The sequence below is a fragment of the Hemibagrus wyckioides genome, linkage group LG09, assembly GCF_019097595.1.
Source record: "Hemibagrus wyckioides isolate EC202008001 linkage group LG09, SWU_Hwy_1.0, whole genome shotgun sequence".
Lineage (NCBI taxonomy): Eukaryota > Metazoa > Chordata > Actinopteri > Siluriformes > Bagridae > Hemibagrus > Hemibagrus wyckioides.
In genome coordinates this window covers 28573157-28595077 of record NC_080718.1, presented here as the reverse complement: position 1 = coordinate 28595077, position 21921 = coordinate 28573157, and the positions used below count along the sequence as shown (strand labels likewise).

The 21921-nt window shown below is 41.0% G+C and overlaps 1 protein-coding gene across 1 annotated transcript in view; it reads left to right on the top strand.

Moving 5' to 3' along the window:
- grid1a (glutamate receptor, ionotropic, delta 1a) overlaps window positions 1–21921 on the top strand; it is a 262107-nt gene that overhangs the window by 209234 nt on the left and 30952 nt on the right. Inside the window, exons 5-7 of the mRNA XM_058399550.1 lie at window positions 462–515; window positions 18580–18753; window positions 20120–20281. Coding sequence (XP_058255533.1) covers window positions 462–515; window positions 18580–18753; window positions 20120–20281 — 390 coding nt within the window. The remainder of the gene's footprint in view (window positions 1–461; window positions 516–18579; window positions 18754–20119; window positions 20282–21921) is intronic.

Sequence of the window (21921 nt, the reverse complement as noted above, 5' to 3'; positions counted from 1 at the left end):
TCACCTGGAATTCTGGAATAGAAAATCTTCCTTTTCTTCACACAAGTCTGAGAATATGATGAACGCCATGAACACAGCATCGCGCTGTAACCTTTTCTCTTTGAAAGCTCACAGCTCAGCGTGTGTGTGTGTGTGTGTTCGCTATGCAAAGCTGTCTGGAGCTTTCACACGCCTTGTCAGAAACACGTCCGTGACCTGTGGCAAAATCCAGCAGCTGAGTGATTAACACACCCTGAGACACACACGCACACACACACGCACACACAAACACAAACAGGCTTTCACTGTAGAGGAAATGCATTCTCCTGCGCATGTGTGTCTGTGTGTGTGTGTGTGTGTGTGTGTGTGTGTGTGCGTGTGTGTGTGTATTAATAATGTGTTGGTTATGCTCTCAGCAACTTTGTGACAATTTAATGATTTAACATTTAATGTCTTTTCACTCTTTTTTTCCTGCTCCTCAGGCTGTTGAGACAAACCTCGCATCCAAGGACTCTCACTGGATTTATGCAAATGAAGTACGTACAAACACACACACACACACACACACACAGGTCTCCGTCAGTGTGCTTCTGCTTCAGTTATTACTTTCTCTCTGTTTAGTCACAGAAGCAACACAAAGTCACACACAGGTCACATGACTTGACCTGAAAAAAATTGGCACATTGCTGCGGTATAAGAGGAATAAAATTCTCCACGATTACATATGAAATATAATGTGGTTAATGTCATCATTTATTGTTAAATTAAATGTTAGTAAACAATATTATCACTATGAAATATTTAATAAAGCAAACAATGCCTATTAAAGTCAATAAATGAATAAATAAATAAATAAATAAATAAATAAATAAATAATCTCCAGATGCAAGCTTGATACTGTTGGATATTTTTATTCTTTATCCAGTTTTAATAAGGAGGTTTAATAAGTTGAGGATTCATGGTCATGTGACCGATTTATTCAGAAATAAAGCATGAATGACTTTTAGGATGCTAATAAACTCGCCGCAGAGGAGTTTACTTTAGTTTACTAATCCCAGCGAGGCAGCGGCTATATTTATCTCCACAATGCACATGTTCCTCTCTCTCTCCTGATGAACTGACGCACTCCTGCAAGCTGCACTAAATTAGCGGCCGGTATTCAGGTCACTGTGCATATTATCATTTTTTATTACAGCGCCCAACACTTTAATAACATTTCATTAGGCAATGCCATTTCATGGTCCATTTTCTTCTTTATCTAGAAATATGTTTACTTCTGTTGCAGTATTCCTCTGATCACTGTTTATTTGTAATATGATTAACATGGACATGACTGGCCATTACACCAGAACAGTCCATCGTCCAGTCGCCCGTTCGTCTCCTTCCTGTGCTTTCATAAGTCTCTGAAATGAGAGCGCTGCTACAGGACACACTACTGAGGTAGAATTTAAATGATTTGCGTCTAATCATCGGTCCTTTTAAAAACCATTACTTGGGAGCGCTGTGTCTGCTTTCGTCTCTTTCCTTCTTTTAAGTGCTCTTGAATTTGGCCGTCAGCTGAGACGTTAATTGGTGCAAGTGTCTCGGTTTTTCCGCTGCTGTTTCATCACACTGTGTAAGCTTAGCTAATGATAAACATGCTAAGTGATGTTCTCAAGTTCAGTCCCACACTTGATAAGACTTCTGACAAACTACTGACATATTACTAACACACTACTGACACACTATTGACATATTACTAACACACTACTAACAAACTACTGACACATTACTAGAACACTACTAACACACTATTGATATATTACTAGCACACTACTAACACTACTGTCACATCACTAGCACACTACTGACTCAGTACTGACACAATACTTACACACTACTGACACATTACTAACACACCACTGACTCAGTACTGACACATTACTAGCACACTACTGGCACACTATTGACATATTGCTAGCACACTACTGACTCAGTACTGACACATTACTAGCACACTACTGACACACTATTGACATATTGCTAGCACACTACTGACTCAGTACTGACACATTACTAGCACACTACTGACACACTATTGACATATTGCTAGCACACTACTGACTCAGTACTGACACAATACTTACACACTACTGACACATTACTAACACACCGCTGACTCAGTACTGACACATTACTAGCACACTACTGGCACACTATTGACATATTGCTAGCACACTACTGACACATTACTAGCACACTACTGACACATTACTAGCACACTACTGACATATTGCTAGCACACTACTGACTCAGTACTGACACATTACTAGCACACTACTGACTCAGTACTGACACAATACTTACACACTACTGACACATTACTAACACACCACTGACTCAGTACTAACACATTACTAGCACACTACTGGCACACTATTGACATATTGCTAGCACACTACTGGCACACTACTGACACATTACTAGCACACTACTGACACACTACTGACACATTACTAGCACACTACTGGCACACTATTGACATATTACTAGCACACTACTGACACACTATTGACATATTGCTAGCACACTACTGACATATTACTAGCACACTACTGGCACACTATTGACACATTACTAGAACACTACTGACACACTATTGACATATTGCTAGCACACTACTGACACATTACTAGCACACTACTGACACACTACTGACACATTACTAGCACACTACTGGCACACTATTGACATATTACTAGCACACTACTGGCACACTATTGACACATTACTAGAACACTACTGACACACTATTGACATATTGCTAGCACACTACTGACACATTACTAGCACACTACTGGCACACTATTGACATATTGCTAGCACACTACTGACACATTACTAGCACACTACTGGCACACTATTGACATATTGCTAGCACACTACTGACACATTACTAGCACACTACTGGCACACTATTGACATATTGCTAGCACACTACTGACACATTACTAGCACACTACTGGCACACTATTGACATATTGCTAGCACACTACTGACACATTACTAGCACACTACTGACACACTACTGGCACATTACTAGCACACTACTGGCACACTATTGACATATTGCTAGCACACTACTGACACATTACTAGCACACTACTGGCACACTATTGACATATTGCTAGCACACTACTGACACATTACTAGCACACTACTGGCACACTACTGGCACATTACTAGCACACTACTGGCACATTACTAGCACACTACTGGCACATTACTAGCACACTACTGGCACATTACTAGCACACTACTGGCACACTATTGACACATTACTAGAACACTACTGGCACACTATTGACATATTGCTAGCACACTACTGACACATTACTAGCACACTACTGGCACACTATTGACATATTGCTAGCACACTACTGACACATTACTAGCACACTACTGGCACACTATTGACATATTACTAGCACACTACTGGCACATTACTAGCACACTACTGGCACACTATTGACACATTACTAGAACACTACTGGCACACTATTGACATATTGCTAGCACACTACTGACACATTACTAGCACACTACTGGCACACTATTGACATATTGCTAGCACACTACTGACACATTACTAGCACACTACTGGCACACTATTGACATATTGCTAGCACACTACTGGCACACTATTGACATATTGCTAGCACACTACTGACACATTACTAGCACACTACTGGCACACTATTGACATATTGCTAGCACACTACTGACACATTACTAGCACACTACTGGCACACTATTGACATATTGCTAGCACACTACTGACACATTACTAGCACACTACTGGCACACTATTGACATATTGCTAGCACACTACTGACACATTACTAGCACACTACTGGCACACTATTGACATATTGCTAGCACACTACTGACACATTACTAGCACACTACTGGCACACTATTGACATATTGCTAGCACACTACTGACACATTACTAGCACACTACTGGCACACTACTGGCACATTACTAGCACACTACTGGCACACTATTGACACATTACTAGAACACTACTGGCACACTACTGACACATTACTAGCACACTACTGGCACACTATTGACATATTGCTAGCACACTACTGACACATTACTAGCACACTACTGGCACACTATTGACACATTACTAGCACACTACTGGCACACTATTGACATATTGCTAGCACACTACTGACACATTACTAGCACACTACTGGCACACTATTGACATATTGCTAGCACACTACTGACACATTACTAGCACACTACTGGCACACTATTGACATATTGCTAGCACACTACTGACACATTACTAGCACACTACTGGCACACTATTGACATATTGCTAGCACACTACTGACACATTACTAGCACACTACTGGCACACTACTGGCACATTACTAGCACACTACTGGCACACTATTGACACATTACTAGAACACTACTGGCACACTACTGACACATTACTAGCACACTACTGGCACACTATTGACATATTGCTAGCACACTACTGACACATTACTAGCACACTACTGGCACACTATTGACATATTGCTAGCACACTACTGACACATTACTAGCACACTACTGGCACACTATTGACATATTGCTAGCACACTACTGACACATTACTAGCACACTACTGGCACACTATTGACATATTGCTAGCACACTACTGACACATTACTAGCACACTACTGGCACACTATTGACATATTGCTAGCACACTACTGACACATTACTAGCACACTACTGGCACACTACTGACACATTACTAGCACACTACTAGCACACTATTGACACATTACTAGAACACTACTGGCACACTACTGACACATTACTAGCACACTACTGGCACATTATTGACATATTGCTAGCACACTACTGACACATTACTAGCACACTACTGGCACACTACTGGGACATTACTAGCACACTACTGACACACTATTGACACATTACTAGAACACTACTGGCACACTATTGACATATTGCTAGCACACTACTGACACATTACTAGCACACTACTGGCACACTATTGACATATTGCTAGCACACTACTGACACATTACTAGCACACTACTGGCACATTACTAGCACACTACTGGCACACTATTGACACATTACTAGCACACTACTGACACACAACTGACATATTGCTAGCACACTACTGACACATTACTAGCACACTACTGGCACACTATTGACATATTGCTAGCACACTACTGACACACTACTGGCACACTACTGGCACACTATTGACACATTACTAGCACACTACTGACACACTACTGACACATTACTAGCACACTACTGGCACACTACTGGCACATTACTGGCACACTATTGACACATTACTAGCACACTACTGACACATTACTAGCACACTACTGGCACACTATTGACATATTACTAGCACACTACTGACACACTACTGACACATTACTAGAACACTACTGACACTATTGACACATTACTAGCACACTACTGGCACACTACTGACACATTACTAGAACACTACTGACACACTATTGACACATTACTAGCACACTACTGACACATTACTAGCACACTACTGGCACACTACTGACACATTGCTAGAACACTACTGGCACACTATTGACACATTACTAGCACACTACTGACACATTACTAGCACACTACTGGCACACTACTGACACATTGCTAGAACACTACTGGCACACTATTGACACATTACTAGCACACTACTGACACACTATTGATATATAACTTGCACACTACTAACACACTACTGACACATTTCTAGCACACTACTGACACACTACTTACACACTACTGATACATTACTGACACATTATTAGCTCACTACTGACACTTTATTGACTCACTATTGACACACCACTGACACTGCTGATATTACTGGCACACTACTGACATTGCTGATTTGCTGCCAGGACACTCAGTGAACACACCACTGAGATGCTGATTAAGCCCTGCTTAAACACTTCTTACACACTACTGACACACTATTGAAACACTACTGACACAATGCTGACACACTACTGACATTATTGATTTGCTGCTGGGACACTTTAAAGATGCTGCTGACACACCATTGAGACACTGACAAAGCCCTGCTGAAACACGTCTGATACACTATTAACACACTACTGAAACACGACTGATACACTATTAACCCACTACTGTCACACCACTGATACACTATTAACACACTACTGTCACACTACTGATACACTATTAACACACTACTGACACACCACTGATACACTATTAACACACTACTGTCACACCACTGATACACTATTAACACACTACTGACACACTACTGATACACTATTAACACACTACTGTCACACCACTGATACACTATTAACACACTACTGTCACACCACTGATACACTATTAACACACTACTGATACACTATTAACACACTACTGAAACACTACTGATACACTATTAACACACTACTGAAACACCTTTGATACACTAACACACTACTGAAACACTACTGATACACTATTAACACGCTACTGAAACACTACTGATACACTATTAACACACTACTGACACACCACTGATACACTATTAACACACTACTGACACACCACTGATACACTATTAACACACTACTGTCACACCACTGATACACTATTAACACACTACTGACACACCACTGATACACTATTAACACACTACTGACACACCACTGATACACTATTAACACACTACTGACACACCACTGATACACTATTAACACACTACTGAAACACCACTGATACACTATTAACACACTACTGTCACACCACTGATACACTATTAACACACTACTGTCACACCACTGATACACTATTAACACACTACTGTCACACCACTGATACACTATTAACACACTACTGACACACCACTGATACACTATTAACACACTACTGACACACCACTGATACACTATTAACACACTACTGTCACACCACTGATACACTATTAACACACTACTGAAACACCACTGATACACTATTAACACACTACTGAAACACCACTGATACACTATTAACACACTACTGTCACACCACTGATACACTGTTAACACACTACTGACACACTACTGATACACTATTAACACACTACTGTCACACCACTGATACACTGTTAACACACTACTGTCACACCACTGATACACTATTAACACACTACTGAAACACCACTGATACACTGTTAACACACTGTCACACCACTGATACACTATTAACACACTACTGTCAGTAGTGTGTCACTACTAATACTGTCACTATTAACACCACTGATACACTATTAACACACTACTGTCACACCACTGATAACACACTACTGTCACACAGTAGTAGTGTTAACACACTACTGTCACACCACTGATACACTATTAACACACTACTGAAACACCACTGATACACTGTTAACACACTGTCACACCACTGATACACTATTAACACACTACTGTCAGTAGTGTGTCACTACTAATACTGTCACTATTAACACCACTGATACACTATTAACACACTACTGTCACACCACTGATACACTATTAACACACTACTGTCACACCACTGATACACTGTTAACACACTACTGTCACACCACTGATACACTGTTAACACACTACTGTCACACCACTGATACACTATTAACACACTACTGAAACACCACTGATACACTGTTAACACACTGTCACACCACTGATACACTGTTAACACACTACTGTCACACCACTGATACACTATTAACACACTACTGAAACACCACTGATACACTGTTAACACACTGTCACACCACTGATACACTATTAACACACTACTGTCACACCACTGATACACTATTAACACTACTGAAACACCACTGATACACTATAAACACACTACTGTCACACCACTGATACACTATTAACACTACTGAAACACCACTGATACACTATTAACACACTACTGAAACACCACTGATACACTATTAACACACTACTGTCACACCACTGATACACTATTAACACACTACTGAAACACCACTGATACACTATTAACACTACTGAAACACCACTGATACACTATTAACACACTACTGACACACCACTGATACACTATTAACACACTACTGTCACACCACTGATACACTATTAACACACTACTGAAACACCACTGATACACTATTAACACACTACTGTCACACCACTGATACACTATTAACACTACTGAAACACCACTGATACACTATTAACACACTACTGACACACCACTGATACACTATTAACACACTACTGTCACACCACTGATACACTATTAACACACTACTGAAACACCACTGATACACTATTAACACTACTGTCACACCACTGATACACTATTAACACTACTGAAACACCACTGATACACTATTAACACACTACTGACACACCACTGATACACTATTAACACACTACTGTCACACCACTGATACACTATTAACACACTACTGAAACACCACTGATACACTATTAACACTACTGAAACACCACTGATACACTATTAACACACTACTGAAACACCACTGATACACTATTAACACACTACTGTCACACCACTGATACACTATTAACACTACTGAAACACCACTGATACACTATTAACACACTACTGACACACCACTGATACACTATTAACACACTACTGACACACCACTGATACACTATTAACACACTACTGTCACACCACTGATACACTATTAACACACTACTGTCACACCACTGATACACTATTAACACACTACTGACACACCACTGATACACTATTAACACACTACTGTCACACCACTGATACACTATTAACACACTACTGACACACCACTGATACACTATTAACACACTACTGTCACACCACTGATACACTATTAACACACTACTGTCACACCACTGATACACTATTAACACACTACTGAAACACCACTGATACACTGTTAACACACTACTGTCACACTACTGATACACTATTAACACACTACTGATACACTATTAACACACTACTGATACACTATTAACACACTACTGTCACACCACTGATACACTATTAACACACTACTGTCACACCACTGATACACTATTAACACACTACTGTCACACCACTGATACACTATTAACACACTACTGTCACACCACTGATACACTATTAACACACTACTGAAACACTACTGATACACTGTTAACACACTACTGTCACACCACTGATACACTATTAACACACTACTGTCACACCACTGATACACTATTAACACACTACTGTCACACCACTGATACACTATTAACACACTACTGACACACTGCTGATACACTGTTAACACACTGTCACACCACTGATACACTATTAACACACTACTGTCACACCACTGATACACTATTAACACACTACTGTCACACCACTGATACACTATTAACACACTACTGAAACACTACTGATACACTGTTAACACACTACTGTCACACCACTGATACACTATTAACACACTACTGTCACACCACTGATACACTATTAACACACTACTGTCACACCACTGATACACTATTAACACACTACTGACACACTGCTGATACACTATTAACACACTACTGAAACACTACTGATACACTATTAACACACTACTGAAACACCTTTGATACACTATTAACACACTACTGTCACACCACTGATACACTATTAACACACTACTGATACACTATTAACACACTACTGAAACACTACTGATACACTATTAACACACTACTGAAACACCACTGATACACTGTTAACACACTACTGTCACACTACTGATACACTATTAACACACTACTGATACACTATTAACACACTACTGATACACTATTAACACACTACTGTCACACCACTGATACACTATTAACACACTACTGTCACACCACTGATACACTATTAACACACTACTGTCACACCACTGATACACTATTAACACACTACTGTCACACCACTGATACACTATTAACACACTACTGAAACACTACTGATACACTGTTAACACACTACTGTCACACCACTGATACACTATTAACACACTACTGTCACACCACTGATACACTATTAACACACTACTGTCACACCACTGATACACTATTAACACACTACTGACACACTGCTGATACACTGTTAACACACTGTCACACCACTGATACACTATTAACACACTACTGTCACACCACTGATACACTATTAACACACTACTGTCACACCACTGATACACTATTAACACACTACTGAAACACTACTGATACACTGTTAACACACTACTGTCACACCACTGATACACTATTAACACACTACTGTCACACCACTGATACACTATTAACACACTACTGTCACACCACTGATACACTATTAACACACTACTGACACACTGCTGATACACTATTAACACACTACTGAAACACTACTGATACAGTATTAACACACTACTGAAACACCTTTGATACACTATTAACACACTACTGTCACACCACTGATACACTATTAACACACTACTGATACACTATTAACACACTACTGAAACACTACTGATACACTATTAACACACTACTGAAACACCTTTGATACACTAACACACTACTGAAACACTACTGATACACTATTAACACACTACTGAAACACTACTGATACACTATTAACACACTACTGACACACCACTGACACAATAATGAGACACTTCTGACAATACACCCTGTCAATACACTACTCACACATTTCTAATAAAATGATGAAACAATGCTGACATTCTAGTAATGTCAACAGACAGTAATTCGCTGTAGATATACCGCTAATACAGTACTGACATGCTAAAGATACACTACTGGCACACTACTGACACACTGCAGATACACTATTGATAAACTACTGATACATTACTGACACACTACTGAAACACTAATACATTATTGACACACTACTGAAACACTAATACATTACTGACACACTACTGAAACACTAATAAACTTCTGACACACTAATATACAGTACTACTGACACTGGTAAATTACTGACACTTTTCATAAACTACTGATGCACTACTGCTTTATACTCTTCTACCTCAGTGCTGATAAGGATGAGTGCAGTCGTGTGTGTGTGTGTGTGTGTGTGATACTGAGAGTGCATTAGCGTCAAGTATTTATCCATGTATCTAAAGCCACAGGAATCAGACTCACACGCAGTAACAGTTTGTTATTCAGAATAGTCTTTTCCTAACCTACTTAATATCCATGTGTGTGTGTATATGATTGCTTGAGTGTGTGTGTGTGTGTGTATGATTTAAAGGCATATTTGTCTCAAAGAGCTTGTGAGTGATTCACTGTTATGGCTATAACTGCAGCACACACTCACTTCCTCTCTGTTAAATAAAAGCATTGTCCTGCTAAATAAGCAGGAATGTAAATGCTAACAGAAGGAGTGATGGTGCTGACTGTCACTTCATGCTGCCCTGTTATCAGTGATCTGAACATGAGCATTACAGCCTGCTCCATCAGTCTGGTGATGAATACCGGGTGTACGGCTCCGGCGCAGATGCGGTGCACTCACGCTGATGAAAAAGCTCAGAGCTCACTGCCAGTCTGTAATCCTCACAATGGAAACCGTTCAAGAGTGATCAGCTCAAAGCCTCCATCCTGCTCACTGTACTGCCAGCACACTCTTCCCACATGGACACGGACATTCGGGACACGCCGGATTCCCAACGCACGCCAACCCCAAGGATATGATCAGATTTCCTGTCTCTGCATTAGCTGGTAGCTGCGGACTCGTTAGCGGATTAGCTTAATGAGCAGGGAGCAGTGTTTATTTAACAGGATGGAGCTGCTGTGCTGCAGGTCTTTTTCACCTTCTACATTTTTTTTACCTTCTATGCTGAGCGGTAATGAAGCGTCCAGCTCCCACCAGCTAGTCCACCTTAAGAGCCACATCCTAAAAGACATGTTCTTTCATTTTTCCAATAAAAAGCAATAAAGCCACTAGAGAGTGTGCACTACCATGATCTTAGCACAACTAGGGTGGTTTTTTACTTGAACATTTTATAAAACAGAGACAAAATTATATATATTATAAAATACATAAATAATCTGTCCTAATAGGGTTGTGGTAAAAAAAAAATGTGTATTATACAAATAAATAACTATTACTTTTGCCATAATATTAAAGTATTAATAGTATTAGATAGACAGATAGACAGATAGACAGATAGATAGATAGATAGAGAGAGAGAGAGAGAGAGAGAGAGAGAGATAGGGAGTGACAGATAGAGTGATAGATAGATAGATAGATAGATAGATAGATAGATAGATAGATAGATAGATAGATAGATAGATAGATACACTATATTGCCAAAAGTATTCGCTCACCCATCCAAATAATCAGAATCAGGTGTTCCAATCACTTCCATGGCCACAGGTGTATAAAATCAAGCACCTAGGCATGCAGACTGTTTTTACAAACATTTGTGAAAGAATGGGTCGCTCTCAGGAGCTCAGTGAATTCCAGCGTGGAACTGTGATAGGATGCCACCTGTGCAACAAATCCAGTCGTGAAATTTCCTCGCTCCTAAATATTCCACAGTCAACTGTCAGCTGTATTATAAGAACGTGGAAGTGTTTGGGAACGACAGCAACTCAGCCACGAAGTGGTAGGCCACGTAAACTGACGGAGCGGGGTCAGCGGATGCTGAGGCGCATAGTGCGAAGAGGTCGCCAACTTTCTGCAGAGTCAATCGCTACAGACCTCCAAACTTCATGTGGCCTTCAGATTAGCTCAAGAACAGTGCGCAGAGAGCTTCATGGAATGGGTTTCCATGGCCGAGCAGCTGCATCCAAGCCATACATCACCAAGTGCAATGCAAAGCGTCGGATGCAGTGGTGTAAAGCACGCCGCCACTGGACTCTAGAGCAGTGGAGACGCGTTCTCTGGAGTGATGAATCGCGCTTCTCCATCTGGCAATCTGATGGACGAGTCTGGGTTTGGCGGTTGCCAGGAGAACGGTACTTGTCTGACTGCATTGTGCCAAGTGTAAAGTTTGGTGGAGGGGGGATTATGGTGTGGGGTTGTTTTTCAGGAGCTGGGCTTGGCCCCTTAGTTCCAGTGAAAGGAACTCTGAATGCTTCAGCATACCAAGACATTTTGGACAATTCCATGCTCCCAACTTTGTGGGAACAGTTTGGAGCTGACCCCTTACTTTTGGCAGTATAGTGTAGATAGACATAATTGCCCCTGATGCCTGGAAAAAATAAATAAATATTTGGTCTGAGAACTTCTTAATATTTTTTTTTATTATTTAAATTTTTTGTAAATAAGTATCAAACAAATTGTGCTCTATTTGTTACCTGTCAGCTGTAATAATAATAATAATCATAATAATCATAATAATCATAATAATCATAATTTAGAGTAAATCTAATAGAGTTTTTCTGCTGAAGTGAGAATTTTCTGATCTCTGTGTGTGCACATTTAAATGAAGTCTGCCCTGAGGACACGCCTCCTGTGCGCTTCTTCACACCTTGAAGTGTAGAAATGACCACACATGCTGCAGGAGAACCCCAGGACAGCTCAAGCTCCTAATGATCCTCTGCATTCTGAACTCATGAGGTTGTAAAATAATGAAATGGATTTTTTTTTAGCCCAAATTGGTAATTGTCGGCTTCCAGCCGCTAGCTAATTATCCCCATCACACGACAGCTAGCAGTTAAGGAGTGTGAGGATTAGCACATGCTTGCTCTGAGACGTCTGCAGACCTGGAGAATAAAGAATAGTGGAAATTTTTTTAAAAATCTGATTTAGAATAAAATTTTCTCTGCTCTGAATTTCCTAATTCCGAGCAGGATCGGCAGGAAGTTTGTTAAATTCCCTGAAATCGGAAGGTACATGAGATTGTAGGGGAGTCGGTAAACAACAATCCCTGCACCAGGAGTCACAGGTTAATTCCATTAGACGCTAAATACTTAAAGATCAGAAGCAGAGCTACGGGTCACCCACTAGATCTGATCCTACACTTACACTCGCGAGTGACAACGTGTTTGTGTCGTGTATAGATTATCTCTTGTGGGTGTGGCCTTTTAGCTCTTTAGTGTTAGTGGTTATCTGTAGGCATATATACCTTCTAAAGCTAGCTTGTTAAGCACAAACTAGATAACTCAGTAATCAGCATCAGTACTGGTTGTTTGTTCGGTCACATGCTCAGCAGATTAGCAAAGAGTTGTAGCAAAAATTCAAATGTCTCATTCACCAAGCATCAGAGTCGTCGGCCATCTTGAAAATTTTTGCTCATCCAGCATAAACGCCTGTTAGCCCCGTCCCCCTGATGAGTGTCAAATGCATGAAGTGTCCATCAATCCATTAGGCTGAATCAGTGCATCATCAAGGTACTTATATATAAGTATAATCTATAGATAGATAGATAGATAGATAGATAGATAGATAGATAGATAGATAGATAGATAGATAGATAGATAGATAGATAGATAGATAGATAGCCATAATTGCCCCTGGTTCCTTGGGAAATAAATAAATAAATAAATAAATAAATATATTGTATTTAGTAAGACAGAAGGAGAGAGAGAGAGAGAGAGACATAATTGCCCTTGGTTGCTTTGGGAAAAAATTAAAATTAACAAATAAATAAATAAATAAATAAAAATAAATTTGGTCTGAGAACTTCTTAATATTTTTTTATTATTATTTAAATTTTTTTGTAAACAATTATCAACCAGAATGTGCTCTATTTGTTATCTGTCAGCTGTATAAATAATAAAAGGAAGAAGAAGAAGAAGAAGAGGAAGTGAGGAAATGCAGAGAGGAAGTGTGAAATGCAGTGCAGTGGCCTTTAGAATGGGGTTTAGATGTGGATCACATTCCAGTCAGCATTTCACTCTTAAACCCGATCCCCTGCCGTTTCTAATTAAAGCAGCGCGAGAGCAACACCACGCCTTTGATTTTCCGTCTGCCGCGTCGTCGCGTGTCAGAAAAGAGAAGTCTTAGCGTCTCCGCTCACTCCACTGGACCGGTGTGTGATTGCACTACGCTCTGGCACCGCTCCGAGTCCGCTCCGGAGTCAGCAACTTTCCTGCATTCCATCAAGGAGTTTGTTGCTGTCAGTGTCAGACTGAGGCTGTTTGGAGTCATGATGCCTTTTTAGATGTGAGCAGGAGGAAGAGGATGAGGAGGAGGTTCCGCAGTGTCCTTTACTTCAGAGACAATGACATCAGCAAAGATGCTCCTGACTCTGGGATGTTTATGGAAATCGGTGGAGTCGAAAACATGGGCTCAGGACACTTCAGAAACTCTTCAGAGACCCTTCCGTAACACTAGGGACACTTCAGAGACACTTCAGAGACACTTAACATTTCTGGAACACTGCAGGAACACTTCAGAGATACTTTAGGAACACTTCAGAGATACTTCAGGAACACTTCGGGAACACTGCAGGAACACTTTAGAGACACTTCAGGACAACTTCAGAACACTTCAGAAATTCTTCATCAGAAACTCTTCAGAGACACTTCAAGAAAACTTCAGGAACACTTTAGATACGATTCAAGAAAACTTTAGGGACACTTCAGGAACTCTTCAGGACACCTTAGGAACTCTTCAGGAAGCCTTTAAAGACATTTTAAGAACACTTCAGAGACAGTTTAGAGACACTTTAGGAACAGTTTACGAACACTTCAGAGACACTTTAGGAATACTATAGGAACACTTCAGAGATGCTTTAGGAACACTTTAGATACACTTCAGTACACCTTAAGAACTCTTCTGAGACACTTTAGGAGTACTTCATAGACACTTCAGGACACTTTAGGGACACTTCAGGAACACTTCCGGAAAACTTCAGGAACACTTCAGAGACACTTCAGGAACAGGATGTGGTTCTGGATTTGCCACAGACACTGCTGTGTGGATTTGCTGGTGAACTGGCGCCACTGATGTTATCGGACCTGTCCCAGTAAACCCAGTTTAGCTTGTCTCAGCAGATATTCAGAAAATGAGGACCTCTTCCAGTGCACTCTTTTATTTAATCTCTTTTCTAAAGCAATTCTTCCACTGGAACAACAAGAACTGGAGATTCCTGAGACGTTCTAGGGAACAGTAGCCATTTGAGAAGTTTGGCTGAGTTTGAACGTTTTTCCCGAAGCCCAGAACTTTCTAGAAAATGAGTCCCACGTGAAGCTGAGAGTCTCATGTTGGTTCCAGTTGAAGTCTGAGTGAAATTACAGACTGTTTCCTGTTTCAGGTTTGGGTTTGAGGATAAAGGTCACAGGAGTGAGGAGAGTTTATCAGCACTATGTTACTGAGGCTCTATCTGGCTCTCCAGTGGTGTGTAGAATTACACAACTGATCCACGCTGCGGAAATTCCTGTGTGTGTGAACGAATTCATCCCGGGACTCAATTATTCATGACTAGTTTAAGAACTGGGCCTTCACTTCATTAAACTTTCCTGCTCTCGGTGTTTCATGTGAGCGACTCACAGATTTGGAATTTTCACTTTAACCATTCTGTAGCTGTTCATAAACCCGGCTCACTCTGATTCACTCTCAGCCATGCTGGAAATCATCTCCACTAATAAACAACACATTTACTACAACAAAGCCAACTCTAACCAAAGGCAGCTTCTAACAAAACACTTCTATATCTCACACACAGGTAGTCAGGGACACTTCAGGAACACTTTAGGAACTCTTCAGGAACTCTTCAGGAAGATTTCAGGAACTCTTCAGGGACACTTCAGGACACCTTAGGAACTCTTCAGGAACACATCAGCGGCACTTCAGAAACTCTTCAGGGACACTTCAGGAACACTTTAGGAACATTTCAGGAACTCTTCATAGACACTTCAGAAACACTTTTCAATGACACTTCAGGAACACTTTTCAATGACACTTCAGGAACACTTAAGCCTCGTTCACACTACAGGATTTTAAGCCTGATTTAAGCCTGATTTGCAAATTAACGAGCTGGCCGACAGATCGGTCAGTGATCGTGGGAAAATCAGCGAGTGATTGTGGGAAAATCAGCGGGTGATCAGCGCTCGGCAATCTTTATGTGTGAACTACTCAACGACGCATCAAAGAGGCTCACTGACGCGTCGCTGACACCTCACAAACAAAATCCAGATATCTGGCATGTTAAATATCTGGGACGGTCGGCCGACTCGACATCACGTGGTGTCAATTGTAGCTACGACCTCCAGCCAATAAGAGAGCAAGTCAACAGAGTTGAGGTCACCGGAAGAAAAGCAGCAACAACATGGCTTCAAAAATAGTGTGAACACAACATTTATTTTAATAAATTAACATTTATCTAGAGTGAGACTCCTGCAGACATCCATTTTCAAAACAAACCTCTACCGAAAGTCTCGCATCATTTCCGGATCCACCTGTCGCGTGTGTTTTCATGACAAAACCTGGTTTGGGGACGGCGTTGAGGCGTTGAGTGACGAGTTGTTGTCAGATGGTGTGGTGTGTGACCCCCTCTTGTGGATCATTTACGAAGCGTCGTGTAGTGTGAACACCACAAGGACAAAAAGACATAGAGTGAAGTCATGTAGTCTGAACAGCAAAGCGATCTGCCCACGGTTAAAGTCTTGTAGAGTGACCAGGCCTTTAAGGACACTTCGGGAACATTTTCGGGACACTTCAGGGCACACTAGGAACTCTTCAGAGACACATCAGGAACTCCTCAGGAACACTTTAGGGACACTTCAGGACACGTTAGGAACTCTTCAGAGACACATTAGAGACACTTCAGAAACTCTTCAGAGACACTTCAGGAACACTTAAGGACACTTCTCGAACATTTTAGGGACACTTCAGGGCACACTAGGAACTCTTCAGGAACTCTTTAGAGACACATCAGGAACTCTTCAGGGACACTTTAGGAACTCTGCAGAGAAATGTCAGGAACACTTTAGGAACATTGAAATTACGCTTTTTATTTATTTTCATGTTGTATAAAACACACTGGGATATTTTGGGGGTTTTCTCCAGTTCTCCCATCAGGAGCGTGTGTTATTTAATTACAGAGTAAAAAGCCGCTGTTCAGAAAGTGCTGACTCATTTTCTATAAAAGCAGATGCAGGTTTATATTTAATGCGCTCGTTCTGATACGTTTCTGTTTCCATAGCAACAGCTCCTTCGTTATAAACATGTACGGTGACGTTTTCTTAAATTAAAGCAGTGCTTATGTTAAATTATGGAAGGAGTGTCCAGTCTTCTCTCCGCCATGACCAGCTGTGTGTTTTTATTCTCGTAACTCTTTATAGCTGCTGTGAAATAAGCGGTAACTTGTTTTCACAGACGTAACCGTTAACGGATAAAAAAGTCTCGTTCTTTAATAACTGAAACATTGTAGTTGTAGAAGAGGAATAAAATGAGAGGAATCGCACCACAATGTTGTTGATTATTTTACTGCAACTTACTAACAGCCAGTGTGTTATTCCTTACTTCTCACTCATTACAATGCTAATATGCATTTTTAATTCTGCTCATAATAATACGGTGTGTGTATGTGTGTGTGTGTGTGTGTGTGTGTTCAGGAAGTGAGTGATGCTGACATTATGGACCTTGTCCACACATCTCTGGGTCGTCTGACGGTCATCAGGCAGATATTTCCCGAGTGGAGAAACAACAACGCTCAGTGCAGGAGGAAAAACCAGAGAGTTAAGTCACTGCTGTGTGAACCTCAAGAAGAATACCTGCATAGCCTGGAGGTAACACACACACACACACACACACACACACGCACGCACAGCACATCTCTAATACATCCTCGAATAAAAAAAGGTGTATGTTTCTTTGCTACACAAATTAGTAAGCCTAAAAATAGCGACATCTTGAAAACTGTGGAACTGTCAGAAAAAAAAACCCTTTTTTTTATTATTACTGTTCAGCTAGAAAGAATTAGCGAGTCGCGCACCTCCTAGCATGCAGCTGTTGTTTATTTCGTCTGGCTCATGCTGGGTTTGTTTCCAAAGTTCTAGTTCTGTTCATTAAAATGTAAACCCAAAAAAAAGAAAGATTTTCTCAAACAGCTTTTCCAGTTCCACTTGACAGGACACGCCCCCGCCAGCGCTAATCGTGCCTTAGCAAACTGAACTTAGTCCAGGATATCGTTTCTAGTGTCCGGCTAATGAAATCTCCATGTCTCCACATTTCATATTACACAAGATCAAGAAGGAGTTTTTAATGATCTGATATGACATGGTCATTGTGAAAGGAACAGCTGAAGTGCCAGCTGATCAATTTAATGACCAGTCAAGCCAAAACCTGCGCTAATGTTATTAACAGGAACCAGCAGCTTCATTCACTCACTGTGTGAGATTTACAAACATGCCTGTCTGTCTGTCTCTCTGACTGCCTGTTTGTCTGCCTGTCTGTCTGGAGGTCTGTCTGTCTGTTTGTCTACCTGCCTGTCTGTCTGTCTGCCTGACTGCATGTCTGTTTGTCTGTCTGTCTGACTGCATGTCTGTTTGTCTGTCTGTCTGACTGCATGTCTGTCTATTTGTCTTCCTGCCTGTCTGCCTGCCTGCCTGTCTGTCTGCCTACCTGTCTGTCAGCCTGTTTGTCTGCCTGTCTGTCTATCTGTCTGCTTGAATACATGCCTGTTTGTCTGTCTGTTTGTCTACGTTCCTGTCTGTCTGTCTGCCTGACTGCATGTCTGTTTGTCTGTCTGTCTGACTGCATGTCTGTCTATTTGTCTGCCTGCCTGCCTGTCTGCCTCCCTGCCTGCCTGTCTGCCTACCTGTCTGTAAACCTGCCTTCCTGTCTGCCTGTCTGTCTGTTTGTCTGCCTGTCTGTCTGCCTGCCTGCCTGGCTGCCTACCTGCATGTCTGACTGCCTGTTTGTCTGCCTGTCTGTGTATCTGTCTGGCTGAATGCATGCCTGTTTATCTGTATGTCTGTTTGCCTGTCTGGAGGTCTGTTTGTCTGTCTGTCTGACTGACTGCCTGTCTGTCTGTTTGTCTGCCTGTTGGATCTGCCTTCCTGCCTGTCTTTTTGTCTATCTGTCTACCTAAATGCATGTCTGTCTGACTGCCTGTCTGTCTGACTGCCTGTTTGTCTGTCTCTCTGTCTGCAGGTCTCCAGTCTTTACCTGTATGACAGCGTGTTGATGTTGGCGAATGCCTTCTACAGGAAGTTAGAGGACAGGAAGTGGCACAGTATGGCGAGTCTGAGCTGCATGAGGAAGTCGACTAAACCCTGGAATGGAGGCTGGTCCATGCTGGACACCATCCAAAAGGTAGACCAGCAGAGTAACGCCGCTGATGTCCAGTGTGGAGAGCGATGCAGGACCTCTCCACACCTCTCCAGCTCTTTTTAATGAGTCTGTTCCAGCCGTAAATCTCTGCGCTCCCGTGTGTCAGTGAAAGGTTTAATAAAAGGCCATGACATTTCTGTCCCTGATTAAACACGTGCTCCGACTCTCAGCTCCGTCACGCTGCTGTTAGGATCAGGATGAACTTTTCCTAACCTGAGATGTTCGTAAGTAGTTTCACAGCATCAGCACGGCTCCTGGAGCTCAATCTTGGGATCTGAAATGAAAATCTCTTTCAGGGATCTGGACTGACTGGAAGCTTCCTGATACAGAGTCTGGAGTGATTTACTGTTTGTTTATTTTGGGAGGCAGATCCAGGGACTGATGGAGCTGATGGATTGTTTATTGTTTATTTGTTTGTTTTAGAGCATATATCATAACTGACTGGCTTGATGTTTATTGTTTTTGTTTGTTTACTTTAGGCAGTGGATCTCAGGACTAAACAGACTGAAGGATGGTTCATTCTTGGACCTGAACTTGTTAATGGATTGTTTATTTGTTTGTTTTATGGTTGCATCTTAGGCCTGATTACACTATAGGTTTGTTTATTGTTAGGTTTGTTTTCTAACCGTGCTGGTGTATTGTTTATTATTTATTGTTTATTTGTTTGTTTTGGGGCAGTTTGCAGGCCTGACCCAACTGATTGTTTTCTTTGTTTGTTTATTTGTGTTTGTTTGTTTGTTTGAGGGATGGCTGTCTAGTCTAGATTGTTTATTGTTTGTTGCTTATTTGTTTATTTTAAGGGCAGAACCTGTATGAATTGTTCACTTTTATTTTTTATTGTAATTAGTTTGAGCCAGGGCGGGCTGATGGATTGTTTATTATTTATTTGTTTGTTTTAGGGGCAGGTTACAGGTCTGACCCAACTGATAGGTTGTTTATTGTTATTTTTGGTTTGGTTGTTTGTTTGTTTGTTTTAGGGGCAGATCTCTGGCCTTATAGAATGTTTCCTGATTAATTGTTTGTTTTAGGGTAGATCACATATGTATCCAGTCTGAAGGGTTGTTGTTTGTTTGTTTGTTTGTTTGTTTGTTTGTTTGAGGGATGGCTTTCCAGCCTGGATTATTTATTGTTTATTGCTTATTTGTTTGGGCAGAACCTGGATCTGCCAAGGCTGATTGATTGTTTATTTGTTTTAGGGGTGGATCTTGGGCATGACAGAGCTGATAGATTGTTTATTTGTTTGTTTTAGGGGTGGATCTTGGGCATGACAGAGCTGATAGATTGTTTATTTGTTTGTTTTAGGGGTGGATCTTGGGCATGACAGAGCTGATAGATTGTTTATTTGTTTGTTTTAGGGGTGGATCTTGGGCATGACAGAGCTGATAGATTGTTTATTTGTTTGTTTTAGGGGTGGATCTTGGGCATGACAGAGCTGATAGATTGTTTATTTGTTTGTTTTAGGGGTGGATCTTGGGCATGACAGAGCTGATAGATTGTTTATTTGTTTGTTTTAGGGGTGGATCTTGGGCATGACAGAGCTGATAGATTGTTTATTTGTTTGTTTTAGGGGTGGATCTTGGGCATGACAGAGCTGATAGATTGTTTATTTGTTTGTTTTAGGG